An 18,073-nucleotide genomic window follows, 5' to 3' on the forward strand; every position below is an offset into this window, starting at 1 on the left:
CAGTAGAAGAAGAGCTCATCAAAAATAAATGTAATTTTGTTCATAAGAAGTGGACAACTTCAATAGTGGTCGTACCGAAGAAGAATAAGATGGTTAGACTATGCAAACATTACAGAAGTAACTCAGAATCACGCAGCTTACTGATAACTTCATCTGCCGATATCTCAGGAGCTGTATGTCAACTTGGCTGAAGTGAAATTATTCGCCAAACTACATTTGTCCCACACATACACTCAACTAGATACTGTATCTCTGGGGAAATTCAAAAGTGCTTCACCATGACAGGGATTGTATTCTTATACTAAATTACTACACAAAGTCAAATCTTGGCTAAAGATCTTTCACAATAGACAGAAATTTGCAGGGTGTCGATCACTGCCTCTGCAACCAAGATGATCCCATTACCGCAGTATTTGTGAAGAAGTTCTGAAGCATTACCACAATGTGAAACTTAGAAGATCCAAGTGTGCTTTGTACAGCTGGGTTACAGCCAGTTAAAGACAAGGTTAATGGAATAATGGCAAAATGCCTGAGAGGGTAGCAGAGCTCACATCTTTTCCAGGAATGATTCAATGGTATTTCAGATTCTTGCAAACCTACCCATGACATTGACACCACCACACCAACTTAAGAAGAATGAGAAATGGTAGTGCTCCGATGATCAACAGAAAGCATTTGATCAACGTATGCAAAGTTTGAATATCCAGTCTCCATTGGTAAACATTGATACTCAAGTGCAATTCCTCACATTATGAAACAGTGGTGCAGTCATTAGTCACGTTAGGGAAGATCGTCAGGAGAAATCAATAGAGTGCGTCGCACACTCTTAATAAAGCAAGCAAAATTATGCACAAACTGAGAAGGAATCATGAGCAATCATCTTCAGTGTAAAGAAATTTCATCAGCTCCTACTGGGAAAACCTTTCACCTGAGGTAGGAATCACAAACTGTTAATAGCGATTCTAACCCGAAATCACCAATTCCAACTCTGGGCGCTTCCAGGACTCAAATGTCAATTCTTTCATCATAGTTTAAGACTATATGATGGAATATCATTCTAAGCAAAATTCCTTTGCGAATGCTCTACCTAGGTTACCTCAGATGTAGATCATGAAAGTATGATTTTCATAAGGCAATTCTTAGGGAAGAACTTTCCAGTCACAGCCATGGAGGTAACTCAGGCAACTCAACAAAATATGCTCCTGAAGCAAGACGACAATCACACTCAGAGGACAGACCGGTGTGGAGAAGTGTCCAAGTGCAGACTGCGACAACGAGAGTTTTGAACTGTCGACAATTTGAAGTGGAATCATTAAACCATTCCTCAAATGTTCTTTGAAGACAGAGCTTGAGTGAGTTTTGTGTAGAACAACAGGTATTATTACGAAAGCCAATGCCATGAGTTTTATACATTGATAACAAAATGTTGTGACAATATGTACAGTATATCAGCAAAATGGAACAACGCCCACAACAAGACACCACTTCAACCATAGACTGTTCCAAAGAGTTAATGTCAGCTTTTCTCAAAGAGGAAACAATAATTGATACACATCCAAATTGATTGAAGTTATTAGTGTTAGAACATAGTATAGTCCCTTCGGCCAATACTTTATCCTGCTCTAATATCTACCTAACCCTCCCCTCCCACATAACCCTCCATTTTTCTATGATTCATGTGGCTATCTAATAGTCTCTTAAATGTCCCTAATGTATCTGCCCACACAACCTCTGCGGGCAGTGCATTCCATGCACCCACCACTCTCTGTGTAAAATACTTACCCCTGACATCCCCCTTATACCTTCCTCCAATCACCTTAAAATTATGCTCCCTCGTGTTAGCCATTTTCACCCTGGGGAAAAAAATCTCTGACTGTCCACTCGATCTATGCCTCTTGTCATCTTGTAGACCTCTATCAAGTCACCTCTCATCCTCCTCCTCTTCAAAGAGAAAAGCCCTAGCTCACTCAACCTATCCTCATAAGACATGCTCTGCAATCCAGGCGGCATCCTGGTAAATCTCCTCTGCACCTCTGTTGGTACTTCTATGACAGTGGAATGTACAATTGAAAAGTTGTGATGCATCTTTCTGATGCAAAGAATACCTGAGAAGTTAGTGTCCAGTAAAAGAACCACAGCTCTTTTTGCCTCTCTTTGAATGTTTTATGCTACGTAATGTAATCAAACATTGATTGGTTCCACTTCATTATCCTGCTTCAAATGGTGCGGCAGAGAGAGCTGTGCATTTATTGAAGGAAACTCTGCAGTTTCAAGATTCCTCCTGTGTGACTATGAATCATTGGAAGGCTAAATTGTGTTTATGTACCACATCACCATATTCTCTCATGGGTTACAGCCCAGGAGAAGTGACGTCATTGTACGTAGTGACATTAGCGCACAGATTTGATTGCTGCTGTTCAACTGTAATAAAGTACACACCCTTGTTCTGAAGCTCCTGCTGACTTCTGGATACTCCTGTAATGTGAGCTTGCTGGAAATCCCCACCTAGCTTCCAGTCCACTCCCAAATACTTTGCTGATGATCAAATAATGGGACAGGGAAGGAAGAATAGAGGAGGAGAGCGAAGGGGAAGAGAACGGGAAAGAGGAGGGGAAATGGGGAAAAGAGGGAGAGGCACAGGAGGAGGAGGAGGAGAGGCAAGGGTGAGGTTACAATAAGTGCCTGAGCCACCTCACCCATACATACACTGTATTGAAATAGAGGAGCTCAAGTCAAGGGTTCTCTGCTGGTCCAAAGACTGATTTACAGCCAGCCAGGAATGCTGCCAAGATAGAATGAATTCTGCAGCTATGAGGCAAAGAACAGTCCAAGAAACACATGTGTTTTTTGCATTATCTCAGATGTATTTACAGTTCATGAACAGTTGGGTTCAGTTCTCCCACAGCTTATCTTTAATTTTCTTGTTTCAATGCAAATGGTTTCCAATAAGGGCACCCACAACAGCTAAGTAGGATTTCTGAGAAGTCCATAAGCAGGCACAGAAAAAAGGTGAGATTTCAAATGACAACCGGCAAGGGATCAACAATATCTAGCCATCAAGACAGCACACGTCAGGTTACAGCTGGCCTTCCAAAAAGGCACAGAAACCTGATACATAAACACCAATGCAGAACAGCAGGGGGGACAAAGTAAATGTGTGAACTGTAAACACAACTGAGAATATACATGCCAGCTAGCTTAAAGAAAACAAAAATTAACCCTGTCTCTTAAGAGCATAAAAAGTAAATGGATCAAAGTGCTCAAATTTGGAGGTAACAAAGCAGTGGGTGAGTGGAATCAGAAATGGGCAAGGTGTGTATGTAGGCAGGTCACCAACTGATGGGGCAGCAAGGAAGAGCAGGTGAAATACACACAATGCGAATGGTGCGGCTGAGGATGAAAGTAAATGAGGTCAGAACATTCAGCGCTAATATGATCAGCTAATGGAGGGCAGCACTCAAGAAAAGTAAAAGGATGTGTAGCTGCCTCTCAGAACAATTGCTCCAGATTAGATAACAATCAATTTTTATGATGTACCAATTAGACTGCACCTCGAGCTCATTGCCAGCACTGGCACCAAAAGATGAGACACATTCAAGTCTTGGAAGCAGTGTAGGAGAATCAAGGAGCAGAAATATGGGTTTTGGGGAAAGGGCAGAGAAAGATATGCTTTGCAACTCAGAAAGGAAGCATTCAAGTGTTTTGGGTTCAGGAAATATACTGGAATACCACTTTAACTTTGACTGTGAGGCGAGAATTAGGAGACACAGTTAAACTAATTAAGGTACTTTTAGGATTGACATTAGGAAATTCTTCCCAACGAAGCTTGATCAACACGTGGAAGCAGTTTCCAGGTACACTGCAGAGCCAAAAGCATTCTATGACTAGCACTGGAGGTAGATAATGTCTCATTAACTTAAAGAATAATATTCTCAAATTATTATTACTTTATATTGAACATCATTCCAAGCAGCAATATGCTGTTCTACAAATATGACATTTGCATACAGGAACACAGCAAGTTCAGGACTCTGGTATAGCTAGGTAAAGCTCTCGTCATTCCTTTTACCAGATAAGACACATGGCAATACAAATGTTCAGTTCTATCCAACCAGCCAAAGCTACACATCAATAGAAACGATCAAGAAATTCCTTTAATGATAAACCAGGGTTACTTACGCTGGCGTCCTCTTCGTGCTAGTTTGTAGAGAAGGCAGCAAGGGCAGCATAAGCAGAGCACAAGTGAGAAAAGGAATATCCCGAAGAAGCTCACTCCAATTGCAACAAACGAACTAAAGCTGAAACAAAAGGAAAACCAACACAGGTTAGCAAAAGAACTGTAGATTGTCTCCCAAAAAGAACAAATCAACAACATTAAAACAGCACAGTATGCACATCTCTAACTCAGGATGAGTAATTAAAAAAAGAGTAAAATACTTAAAACAGCATGATATGAGCAAGGTATACAGGTTGTTTTCAGCAGACCAAGTACAATCTGCACAGTCACTGGTTTACTAGGCCTCTCCAAAAAAGGTAAAACTACCATCAAGGGAGCTCTGTGAAATTTGAGATGTCTGAAGTAGTTTCATTTAATTCTAAGCGTTCACATTCCTATATGGACTTTTGTAACACCAGCCATATTTATCCACAGGATACATCATTAAGCAGTTGGCTTTAAAAATAACTACTAATTTTGATTATTCAGTAGTTATTATTAAAACCAACTGCTTGCTTTGACAAAAGTTACTTGACTACTTGGTAACACAGAAAACAGGCTGAATAACGTTCTCCTTTCTACACTCCTCCTGATTTATTTACATTCCAAACAATTCCCTTGCAAACAACTTCTAGTGTCTGTAACTCCACAATTCAATATTGTTAGAAAGCTAAGGAATCCAAGAATGCATTCAATATTGTAAATACATCATCAGACTAAAGACTTTGCAAGGTTAAAAGTAGCCCATTTTATGAGAATACAGCAAGAACCAGCTCACAGGCCAGAACAGATAATGTATTGGCTGATTAAAACAAAGTCCACAATTTTGTTTTGTTTTAATTCCCTTCACATCTATTTTTCTTCTAAGCTGGTACATGGAAGGAATAGATTGGAGGATCTCCTGGGACATTTGATCCTTGACATAGTTAAATGTGTTATACACAGGCCATGAGGAGTGAGTTGCCATTCAGGGCTCTCATTACTGGTTGCCCCTACTTAGAATTATGGCTAGTGCCTTGGCTCTCCTTGAAAACAATTTAGTGAATGTTTTCTTTGGACAAGGTTTGACAGGTTTTGAATAATTTTCACCAATTTTACTTTTTTAGTGTTTATATGGCTTATGCCATCACTCCTGCACCCATAGCTAATGGTTTCATGCCATGCATCTGACCTTCAATAAATAGCATAACCCATTGGGCCTACACAATTAGGCACCACTAATTGACATGGGAAACACAAAACATTTAGAATTGCAAAGTGCCACAGCAAAATGTACTAGTCATCCCTTATCACATACACTTTACACGCTTGCACTCCTTTTATGAGAATACAGCAAGAACCAGCTCACAGGACTGAACAGATAATGTAATGGTTGATTAAAACAAAGTCCACAATTTTGCATCAAAAAGGAACGCGGTCCAGAATCCCAAACTGCACCAGCTTGGCCAAGGCAATGCTCTCTTTACAGACTTCAGTTAGTCAACCATTGCCAACTACTTTTTATTTGTTATATCTTTAGTTCAACACTTTTACAGAGATAATCTTCAGTGTATTTGAAGACAATACTGAAAGGAAGTTACACATACTAGGTGTACATGTCCCACTCTACATAATTATGCAATTAGAATCAAGTTCACATTTTCCTTTGCTAGTCTGTAAACGAAGTAAAATTGTGCATGTCTATTCATATGCACACATGTTCTCTAGCATTTCACAAATAATTATCACAACTTTTCAACCATGTGGACATTGCTAATATGGTGCAAAGGCAGGGAGAACTTCCAAGGTGGGGCAGCTCCATGGCACAACACAGCGCTGACAAAAAATCTACTGCAGCTTCTACCAGCACAATCAAACCGAACCACATTAAATATCTGTGATATCACAGCCTTAGCTATCCAAACACTAATGCCACGGGGTAGACCTAAAATTCAAGTGGGAACTATGTGGCATCCTTTGTGTACTCTAGCCTTGTGTCAATCATGGCTGAGTTGGTAACACTCTTGCTTCTGTGTCAGGAAACTATGGGATCAAATCCCACTCCAGAAACGAAAGTGTGGAATGTAGGCTGACACTCCAGAGTGCTATGTTGTCAGAGGTGAAATCCTTTGGGCTTGCTGTTAGGCCAGGGCCCCATTTTCTCCCTCAGGTGGATGAAAATAATCCAGGTATTATTGGAAAGATAAGCAGAAGAAGTATCCACGGCATCTTGCTTAATATTTATCATTCAATGTCAAAGGGGATTATCCGATCATTATCACACTGCTGTTAGAACTTGTGGGCAAGTTGGCCGCTGCATTTCCAATGCAACAGTAATAACGTTTCAAAGATTCTTCATTGGCTGTTCAGTACTTTGGGTTGCCCCACGGCTGCTGCTGTGCTCTATATTCCAACTCTCCCTTTCCTTCTTTAGTCATCAGTGTTGGTGGAAGACAGCCTTTTGGCCTGCCCGAAACTTGTTGGTCTTCCAGCGCAGCAAGATGTCCGTGAGGGAATGCTGCCGACTGGCACATTCCAAACTGCAGGAGTATGTGCTGAGGGACGCACTGAAGCTGGGTGCGGCCAACGTAAAGGCTCTGTGGGGAAAGACCACAGTCTAGGCTCCTTCCGCTACTGCACGTGGAGGGGCAGAGTTGGGTGGGGAAGCTCCCTCCAATATTGAAAGTGTGCATCATCCCAGGGGACTATGAGAGGCAATGGTGCTATGGTTTTAAAAAATTTGTTAACACTACTGAATGTATTGACCAAATGACACTAACAATGTAAAACGTTTTTGCATTTTTTTGTATATATGTTTTATTATAAATAAATATTTTTGAAATAAAAATGTGTAAAGCAGAACAAGGGACATATCCAGAAGCGACGGATAAGGAACATCACATTATGCATTGGGCTGAGACATGTGGAAACACAGGCAGTTCTGCATGCAACTGCAATCCAACCATGCAAGTCCTGATCTTGCTGGATGCACGTGCCCAGCATGGAGGCTGCATCAATTCCCCGTAATTTATGGCAGGAATTCTGCCCACTGAGCTATCCCTCAGCAGGACCTTGCCATTTAGGACTTGGGGGTTCTCAAAAGGTAGCTTCTGCCCCTCCTATGGGGGGCAGTGGCGAGTACGGACAAAGCAGCAAGTCCTGGTCAATTGTTTCTGCTGTAGAAACTTCCAGAGAATACTACCATGCATAATTCCGGCATAATTGGCGGCATGGTAGTGTAGCGGTTAGCGTAACGCTATTACAGTGCTGGAGACCCGCGTTCAATTCCCGCAGCTGTCTGTAAGGAGTTTGTATGTTCTTCCCGTGTCTGCGTGGGTTTTCTCCGGCTGCTCCGGTTTCCTCCCACATTCCAAAGACGTACAGGCTAGGAGCTGTGGGCATGCTATGTTGGCGCTGGAAGAGTGGCGACACTTGCGGGCTGCCCCCTGCACATTCGCAGTAGCGCAATAAGACGCATTTCACCGTGTGTTTCGATGTACATGTGACTAACAAATAAATATCTTAATTCCCCCAGATCTTTCTCATCATCTCAAAAAACAGTGCTAAACAACATGATGCTATTCCCACTTTCCCCTCCCCCCATCTGCCTATCATTCCCCCCTACCCCCCCCCCCCCCTTCTGGATCTACCTATCGCCTGCGGGCTCTTGCTCCACCCTGGCCTTCTACCCTCTTTCTTTCAGTCCAGACGAAGGGTCGTGACTCAAAACATCGACTTTCCATTTCCCTCCATAGAGGCTACTGAGTTCCTCCAGCTTTTTGTGTAGTGCTAAATAACCTTGTTGGGAATGCTGCTGTGGACGCCTCCCTCCAAGGGTGCAGCCCAAGCCCTGCCCAGTCCAGTGGCCATTGCTCTAGGGACACTGACTGCAGTGCTGCTCCAACAATTAGTCCCCACAGTACAACAGCTGCAAGTACTGATGACTTAAGTCTTTAGAAATGTGGATCCTATGACCACCTCACATAATCACCATTACACATGGAACCAATCAAATAATTCAAGTAGAAATATCAGAGCTGGCATAACATTACTGGAGGTTAGAATGTGCCTTCATTATCACTGCAGAAACTCAAACCACATTCATTTTCTTGGCAACTTCATCAGACTTTTTAGCTGAACTAGGCAGGGGAGGGAAAGAAGGATTCCTCATTAAGAGAGTGAGAAGCTCCTGTTAGGCAATTCTTCCTCCTTGGTACAAATGATTCATAACAGGAAGAGCAATGGGATATTAAAATCAAAATCATGACCAAACCCCATTCTATCATATTATGAAATATAATTAAAATGTGTCGACGAGCCATAGCAACAGTCCTTATTCACCTGGAACAGAGTTTCATGATACACCAACTACAATTTACAACAGGAAATCTGTTTTCCAATAGCTGGGTTTCTGTGTTGAAGAGAAAACTCTCAAATCCCCTTATCTTCTCCACCACACTCTCTCTTCCTCCGTTAAGATGTTCTCTGCAATCTACCTCTTTCGCAGAGCCTTTGGTCATCTTTCCTGTTATCTCTTCAAGAAGTTTGATGCAAAATTTTGTTGGACAACATTCCTGTGAATTGACTTCTCTTTTACCCTATCATGGGACATGGGTGTGGCATGGCAGGCAAGGATTCATTACCTATTTTTTTTTACAAACCCTCAAGGAAGTAGTGATGCCTTAGGAATTGCTACAGTACGATTGGGCATCAATCATACCAGTGCCCAAGAAGAGCAGGGTGAGCTGCCTCAACAACCATCGCCCAGTAGCACTCACATCTATTGTGATGAAGTGCTTTGAGAGGTTGGTCATGGCTAGAGCTAACTCCTGCCTGAGCAAGGACCTGGACTCACAGCAGTTTGCCTGCCGCCATAACAGGTCTATAGCAGACGCAATCTCACTGGCTCTCCACTCGGCTTTCGAGAACCTAGACATTGATAACCATACGTCAGGCTGCTGTTTATCAATGTTCAACACCATCATTCCCTCAGTACTAATCAACATGCTTCAAAACCTGGGCCTCTGTACCTCCCTCTGCAACTAGACCCTTGACTTCCTTATTGGAAGACCACAGTCAGTGCAGATTGGTAACAACACCTCCTCCTCACTGACAATCAACACAGACACACCTCAAGAATGCATGCTCTACTCTCTCTACACTTGTGACTGTGTGGCTAGGCACAGCACAAACACCATCTATAAATTCACTGGTGACACCACTGTTGTTGGCAGAATCTCAGATGGTAATGAGGAAGTGTACAGGAGTGAGATAGATCGGCTGGTTGAGTGGTGTCACAACAACAACCTCGCACTCAATGTCAGCAAGAGCAAGGAATTGATTGTGGACTTCAGGAAGGGGAAGTCAAGAGAACACACACCAGTCCTGATTGAGGGGGTCAGCGGTGGAAAGGGTGAACAGCTTCAGGTTCCTGGGTGTCAATATCTCAGAGGATCTATCCTGGGCCCAACACATTGATGCAATCACAAAGTAGGCATGCCAGCAGCTCTACTTCATTAGGAGTTTGAGGAGATTTGGTACGTCACCAAAGACTCTTGCAAATTTCTACAGGTGTACAGTGGAGGGCATTCAGACTGGTTGCATCACAGCCTGGTTTGGAGGCTCCAATGTGCTGGATCACAAGAGGCTGCAGAGGGTTGTAGACTCAGCCAGCTCCATCACGGGCACAACCCTCCCCACCATCGAGGAGATCTTCAAGAGGTAGTGCCTCAAGAAGACGGCATCCATCATTAAGGACCCTCACCACCTGGGACATGCCCTCTTCACGTTACCACCTCCGGGGAGGAGGTACAGGAGCCTGATGACCCACACTCAATGTTTCAGGAACAGCTTCTTCCCCTCTGCCATCAGATTTTTGAGTAGTCCATGAACACTACCTTGTTATTCCTCTTTTGCACTATTTATTTTTGTAACTTACAGTAATTTTTATGTTTTTATGTCTTGCACTGTACTGCTGCCACAAAACAACAAATTTCATGACATAAGTCAGTGATAATAAACCCGATTCTGATACTGAGTATGTTGAAGGTAGTTCCACAGAACTCTAGATGAGAGACTCCTCGATTTGGATCCAGCAACAAAGTCAGGATAGAGTACGACTTGAAGAGGAACTTGAGGCGAGGGTAATCCAATATTCCTCTTTATGGGAATAAACATTGGTACCAATTAATGCTGGGACATTTTACTAAATAAAAAGCATTATATAGAGTTGAAACTGTTACTTATTGCAGTAACTCCACAGAATATTACTATAATGTAACTAAGATTTCTTGTGCTTTCTCCAGCACTGTACAACGGTCCCTCATTGTTCTCTGATCCTGTCCCTAAACCTATTGAAAAGCAGTGTTTTATAGAATTGCAATGATTGTAAGTGGTTTTATATATTGTAATCGAATTGGCTTTACATTCATGCCACGGATTACACCATTAATGCAACGTTTGACCTGGAATAATCTCTACCTCCCCACTTCTAGCACAACTGAATCCATTACAAAATAGTCACTTAATTGGCTTCCAATCCTTCCAACACCAGCGCACCACAGCCATGGTACTAACTGACTACAAGATGCACTGTGGCAATTTATCAAGGTTTCTCTGACAGCACCTCCCAAAATACAACCTCTTTTACCTGCAAGCTCCCAAAGTCACACACACCATTCGATTATGGAAATATAATTGCCATTCCTTCATCAAATGTGGGTCTAAGTGCTGGAACTCCCTACTCATCATCACCAAGGGAGCTTCCCCATTACAACAGCAGCTGCCATTCAAGGCAGCCTCTTGCCAACACCTTGACAAGGCCTATTAGGGATGGGCAATAAATACTAGACCAGCTAGCAATACCTGCCCATATAAGATATCTTTATTAGTCACACGTACATCGAAACACACAGTGAAATGCATCTTTTTGCATAGAGTGTTCTGGGGGCAGCCCGCAAGTGTCGCCACACTTCCAGTGTGAATAAACAAATATATTTGCACATTATTAAATGTTCCAGTTAATATTACAGCCCATGTAATAACAATGATATGAGGACAATCTTTATTATTATTGAACTTTTCCTGAAGAATGTTGAATACAATGAATATACAATACTGGAATGTACAGGGCAAGAAACCTGCTTTGGGACCAGAGCAAGATAATGTTCAAACCTTCTTGAGACTGCATCAAACAGATGAACTAGGGGCATGGCCAAATCCCTCAACACACTGAAAACGTCAGACTTTGAGAAAACACAGTAGCACCACCAAGGCGTCACTTGAACTTCCGCCTGTGATTGTAAAAATGTACCTCAACTTCCACTCCCTGAATCCACCCAGGTTGGATAAAGAAGTTATGATTTTAGTCTTTTGAACCAACATTCATAAATTTCAGAATTAGCAAATTCTACTTAAATAATTTCATTGCTTGGAGCTAAGACTGTTTTTGCTTATATCAGCAATTCTGGATTGCCATAGCAACTGATTTCTAATTTATTAAAGTTATGTTATGTCCCTTGCCTACACAAGCAACCAATGTCAGTACAGGAAAATATCAAGCAGGGAATACGGTAAACAGACCTTAAACAAAATAAAAATCTACCATACAGGACCATCCAAGTTTCATGAAGAGGCTTCACACATCTGACTGGCTTCTTTCATTGTAATCACCATAAACCCAACACTGAAATCTCCATTGCTCCTGTCCTATTTGGCACCGTCCATTTTTGCTAACATACACTGGATCATGGTTAACATACATACAATTAAGAGCAGGTGGAGGCTGTCCAAGCCTGCTCCGCCATTTAACAAGGTCATAGCAGATCTGATTGCAACCTCAACTCTGCATTCTTGCTCATTCCTCTTCACCATTTTGCTAATCTGCCTCTGCCTTGAAAATATTCAAAGTCTCTGCTTCTGCTGTCTTTTGAGAGGAAAAATGTTCAATAGACTCACAACCCTCAGAGAGAAGACTCCTCAGGATCTTAAGCAACACCACAAGGCGTGAGACAACCCTGTGAAATACCAGCACTCCTCCAATTCTGGCCTCCTGCCCATTCCAGAATTTAAGTGCTCCACCTGTGGCAGCTCTTCCTCCACTTACCAAGGCTCCAAGCTTTGGAGTTTTCTTCCCATGCCTCCCTGCCCATCTGTCACTCTGTTTTTAAAATGCTCCTCAAAACCTCTCCCTTAGACTATGTTTTTGGATTCTACCCCCACTTTCTCCCTTGGTGGCTCCTTGTCAATTATTTATTTGAAATAACATGTGGGAAGTGGTTCAAAACATTTTTGCTACATTAATGATGTGCCAAAAATACAAGTTGTCATCACACTGGTAGGGCAGGTTGAGTATTTTGCATTGAGGTATGCAAATTAACAGGAGCACTAGATTTAAAATGTCACTTGAAACCACTTCCCATGATATCAGAAGCTCCTGATGTTCCCACCTGGTGAGGCAGTAGTGTTTTGCTGACTGTGCAATAATGGACATAAGAGATGCAAAAACAAGAGGAAATACATTTCCCCACACTCTAAGACCCAGACATCTTGGTCCTAAGCTGCCTATTCCCATTAGTCTGTAAATGGGAGAAACTTAAATGGTGTGATTGGGTTTGGAATAATTTCCTCTTGTGACCAAACAGGAAGGAAGAAACTGTCAGCATGCATTGCTTTGTGCAATCAGACAAAAGTTGGTTCTCCCTCACATGTTTATCATAACTGAGCTTGTTTGCACAATTCTGCAGCTGCTGGGCTTTCCCTGTCACTGAAGGGCCTAACTAGGAGAAGGAGAGCAACCCACAACTTGATCCTTGACTTTCTGACCAACAGACCGCAGTCAGTGAGGATAGGCAGCAACACCTCCAGCACAATTATTCTCAACATTGGTGTCCCACAGGGCTACGTCCTCAGCCCTCTACGCTATGCCCTATATACTCATGATTGCGTGGCCAGATTCTGCTCCAACTCCATCTACAAGTTTGTAGATGTTACCACTGTAGTAGGCCATATCGATGAGTTGGAGCACAGGAAGGATATAGAGCGCTTAGTGACATAATGTCATGACAACAACCTTTCCCTCAATGTCAGCAAAACAAAAGAGCTGGTTACTGACTTCAGGAAGGGGGCAGTGTTCGTGCTCCTGTTTACATCAATGGTGCTGAGGTCATGTGGGTTGAGAGCTTCAAGTTCCTAGGAGTGAACAACACCAATAGCCTGTCCTGGTCCAACCACGTAGATGCCATGGCCAAGAAAGCACACCAGCGCCTCTACTTCCTCAGGAGGCTAAGGAAATTTGGCATGTCCCCTTTGACCTTCACCAATTTTTATCAATGCACCATAGAAAGCATCCTGACTGGATGCCTCACGGCTTGGTATGGCAACTGCTCTGCCCAGGACTGCAAGAAACTGCAGAGAGTCATGGATACAGCCCAATGCATCACAGAAACCAGCCTCCCCTCCATGGACTCTGTCTATACCTCTCGCTGTCTTGATGAAGCAGCCAGCATAATCAAAGACCCCACCCACCTGGGTCATTCTCTCTTCCCTCCTCTCCCATCAGGCAGAAGATACAAGAGCCTGAGGGCACATACCACCAGGCTCAAGGACAGTTTCTATCCCATGGTGATAAGACTTTTGAACAGTTCCCTTACACGATGAGATGGACTCTTGACCTCGCAATCTACCTTGTTTGACCTTCATCTTATTGTCTACCTGCAATGCACTTCCCTGTAGCTGTGACACTTTACTCTGTATTCTGTTATTGTTTTTACCCTGTACTACCTCAATGCTCTCTGTACTACCTCAATGCACTGTGTAATGAATTGACCTGCACGAACAGTATGCAAAACAAGTTTTTCACTGTACCTCGGTACAAGTGACAATGATAAACCAATACCAATATCAAACTGTCAGCTTCCATTGTAAACCTTTGCTGAGGTTGGTGCAAGACAGACAGACAGACTTTCCATGGTGTCCTTCATGACTAAAAGTATTTGCAGTCAACTTCCACATGGCAAGCTCGCACAAATAGCAGTGTGATACTGACTGTAATGCCTGTTACTTCTCCCCCAGAACCAACAGGATTTCAGTTCAATGTCTCAACCAAAAGATGGCATCCCTGGCAGTGCAGTGCAACGCACCCTCAGTGCTGCAGTGAAGTGTCAGCCATGAAGTTGGTGCTCAAGTCCTAGAGTGGACTCAAACTCAGACAGTTGAGTCAGCTGTGTGTTAACAACCTCATTGAAAGTGGCTACACAGGTAGATAGGGTGGTTAAGGCGGCTTATGGAACGCTTGCTTTCATTAATCGAGGTATTGAGTATAGGAGTCAAGGAGTTATGATGCATCTCTATAGAACTCTGGTGAGGCCGTATTTAGAGTATTGCATGCAGTTCTGGTCACCTCACTATAGGAAGGATGTCGAGGATTTAGAGAGGATGCATGTGCTATCAGGAGAGGCTGGACAAGCTTGTGCTCTTTTCTCTGGAGTGGTGGAGGCTGAGGGGTGATCTGTTGGAAGTGTATAAAATTATGAGGGGCATAGATAGGGTGGACGAGCAATATCTTTTTCCCATTATTGAGCGATCCAATACCAGAGGGCATACATTTAAGGTGCGAGGGGGTAGGTTCAGAGCAGACGTGAGGGGTACTTTTTTTTTACTGAAAGAGTGGTGGATGCCTGGAATGCATTGCCTGATAGGGTGGTGGAGGCAAATTCATTGGGGGCTTTTAAGAGGAGCTTGGATGGGCACATGAATGAGAGGAAAATGGAGGGATATGGGCATTCTGCAGGTAGGAGGGATTAGCTATGCCATCAAAACATTGTGGGCAGAAGGGCCTGGTCTGTGCTGCACTGTTCTATGTTCCATGTTCTATAACCGAGCTACAGCTGATACTTATTAAGCAAAACTCTGATATTTATTTACTGTGTTTACTGGAAAGGCTTCCCACAAAATGCTTGACTTTGTAGCTCAGAAACACTCTTGGGGTTATTGAGTCTCTGATCATTCACATCCTACTCAAACCTAGTGGCACTCTAGTGACACATCTCTGTTCCATTTCCAATTCACACATTTTGCCCAGGTTGGGAGTTCGGCCACTTCCATTGGGCTCAGTCTCCTGTGGGACCAAGGAACAGGACATGTGCAACCAGTGAGAGCAAAGAGTAGAACTTGCTGCAATATCCCTTTCACTGAGGAACTTTAATTGTGCAGACTCAGACATCAAGAATGGATACTTGGGCAGGTTCCAGAGACTTGCTGCCACTCATCATCTAACATACCAGCAAGAATCAGCACCTACAGGAGAATTTGGCAGCTTGGGTTGGGAGTTGGGTAAAAAGTGAGGAAGAAAGAACAAAATACATCACTTTATGGTACAATGACCTAGGAAAATAGAAGTTGAAAATAAAAAAAGTTACGAATATTGAAAGCAAGTAGTAAAATAAAACTCAGTAACTATAAAAATCCTCATCCTTAAACTATCTGGAGAGCTGTCGTCTTTACTCTAATACTTTAGATGATTTTTGTGTTCACCGGCTTAAGGAAGGTCAGCAATGGGGAAATGGATAGTTGTCACACAAAATCATGTGCTTTACCAGAAGCTCAAATTCCAGTTACAATGCTGCAACCTCCTCTCTGACAAGTCATTTTTCCCATTTCCTACAGCAATTATCTTTATGATTTATTGAAGCACGATGACCAATTGATGTAGCTTGAAGCAATTTTGGATAATTTTATGCTGTGGACTCCCACTCAAACACAAATTTCCTATAATTCATCAGACTTGCTTCATCTGTGGGAGGCCGCAAATTTTCAACATGGAATAAAAGAGACACTTTTTGAGAGTCTTAAAAAAAGTATTTTCTCTACAATACTGATGCTACATACTATATACATTTTACATAAAGTGGATAACTGCATTTTTTCTTAAACTTTAAAGTTCTAATTAAAGCTAATTAAGTTAATAGAAATTACATAACCAGCAACAGGGAAAAACAATGTTTAAAACTTAAAGTAGCACCTCTTCAAGACCACTGGATGTCAGCCAAGGACATTCTTCTACCCAATATAATTCACTTTAGCTGTTCACAGCTATCTATAGACACCAGGGATGTATTTTTTTAAATTTAATCTAACATAAGCAAAATACTGTGGGATGAAAGAAATCAGAAAACAGAAATTCTCAATAGCCAGGCAGCATCTGTGGAGAGAGAAGCAGGGTTAATGTTTCAAGTCAGTGACCTTACATCAGAACTGATGAAACATCAGAAATACCGAAAAGCCTGGATAGAGTGGACATGAAGAGGATGTTTCCATTAGTAAGGGAGTCTAGGATCCCAAGGCACTGCCTCAGAATAAAGGGATATCCCTTTAAAACTGAGATGAGGAGCAATTTCTTTAGCCAGAGGGTGGTTAATCCGTGGAATTTGTTTCCATAGAGGGGAGTGGAGGCCAAGTCTTTGGGTGTATTTAAGGCAGAGGCTGATAAGTTATTGATTGGTAAGTGGGTTAAGGGATAGGGGGAAAAGGCGGGAGAATAGGGTTGAAAATAAAATCAGCCATAATTGAATAGCAGAGCACACTTGATGGGCCAAATGGCCTAATTCTGCTCTTATGTCTTACGGTCTAAGTACACAGGTACTGTGTATTTCTGACATTTTCTGTTTTTATGAACAGGGTAAACATTGTTGTGGAGTGGGTGACAGCTTTTCCTAACATCAGGCCCACCATCAGATGCGTAGGTTTAAAGTAACAGCAAAAAGTAAAAGCAAAACACCAAACTTGAATTTACGGATCATCTTGTCATGGCTTTACGTCACCCCAGAAGGTGTCACAACCAACTGGTGCTGAAGCACGGAAACTTTGCGGTTACGAAGGCGAGTGCCAGAGATAACTTGGGGACTGTGCAAATGGGTTGACTTGGAGATTCTCTTCTTTTCACGGATTCAGTTAAGGAACAATGTTAACCGAGAAATTAAGAGCTTTATATTCCTTTTCTAAAAAAAATCTGTGATATTTAACAATCAAACTTCTGAAAAATTAAGGTGGACAATGGAATGTATTGGGGATTGGCTGAGAAAAAGAGAAGCAATTCATTTTCAGCTGGGAGGCTGTGATTAGTGGGGTGCCTGGACGCCAGTTGTTCAAAATCTAAGTCAATGATTTGTATTATATCCAATTTCTGAATTTGCCAAGCTGGGAGGCAGCATAAGCTGCAAGGAGGATGCAGAGGCACTTCGAGAGGGGAGGGGAATGGGCAAGGACATGGAAGATGGAATATAACATGGAAAAATAGGAGGTTCCCACTTTGGTAGAAAAGTGGTGTATTTTTTTTAAATGGCAAGAGATTGAAAGATATTGGTATTCAGGGGGATTTGGGTATCTTGGTACATGGATCACTGAAAGTTAACATGTAGATACAGCAAGCAATTAGTAAACAGTAGACTGGCCTTAACTGCAAAAGGATTTCAGTACAAGAGTAAGTATGTTTTGCTCCAAGAAGGCACTGCATGAGAAGCAACTTCTTCATTCAGGAGGGTGATAAATCTTTGGAATTCTCTGCTCTAGGAGGTTGTATAGGTTCAATCACCAAGACTGATATACTTCTAGATATTTAAAAAAATCAAGTGGCACTTATTGTCTTATTGAATGATGAAGCAGGCACAAGAAGCCATTATAAAGCACTTTACAATGTATGCAATCACTGGACATTAAACAGTTGGTTAAAAAGTAATGGGTGCAACATCTGGGAAGGTCTGCAGATTTACACTGGGGTTTTTTTGTATGATGCTTTTCTATATTCTTCTTACCCCTTAATGAATGCTTTAAAAAAGATAGAAAGAAAAGGTTGCATGTTACTTGCTCATGTAAATGAAACTA

General features: G+C 42.2%; 1 protein-coding gene across 2 annotated transcripts in view; it reads right to left on the bottom strand.

Annotated features, from left to right (window-relative positions):
• The window catches only part of shisa10.1 (shisa family member 10, tandem duplicate 1), a 66,653-nt gene that overhangs the window by 14,050 nt on the left and 34,530 nt on the right, over positions 1-18,073 (bottom strand). For both annotated transcript variants that reach the window (XM_052018759.1, XM_052018760.1), the window contains one exon: positions 4,180-4,298. In XM_052018759.1, coding sequence (XP_051874719.1) covers positions 4,180-4,298 — 119 coding nt within the window. The remainder of the gene's footprint in view (positions 1-4,179; positions 4,299-18,073) is intronic.

Source organism: Pristis pectinata, chromosome 6 (assembly GCF_009764475.1).
Source record: "Pristis pectinata isolate sPriPec2 chromosome 6, sPriPec2.1.pri, whole genome shotgun sequence".
NCBI classification, from domain to species: domain Eukaryota; kingdom Metazoa; phylum Chordata; class Chondrichthyes; order Rhinopristiformes; family Pristidae; genus Pristis; species Pristis pectinata.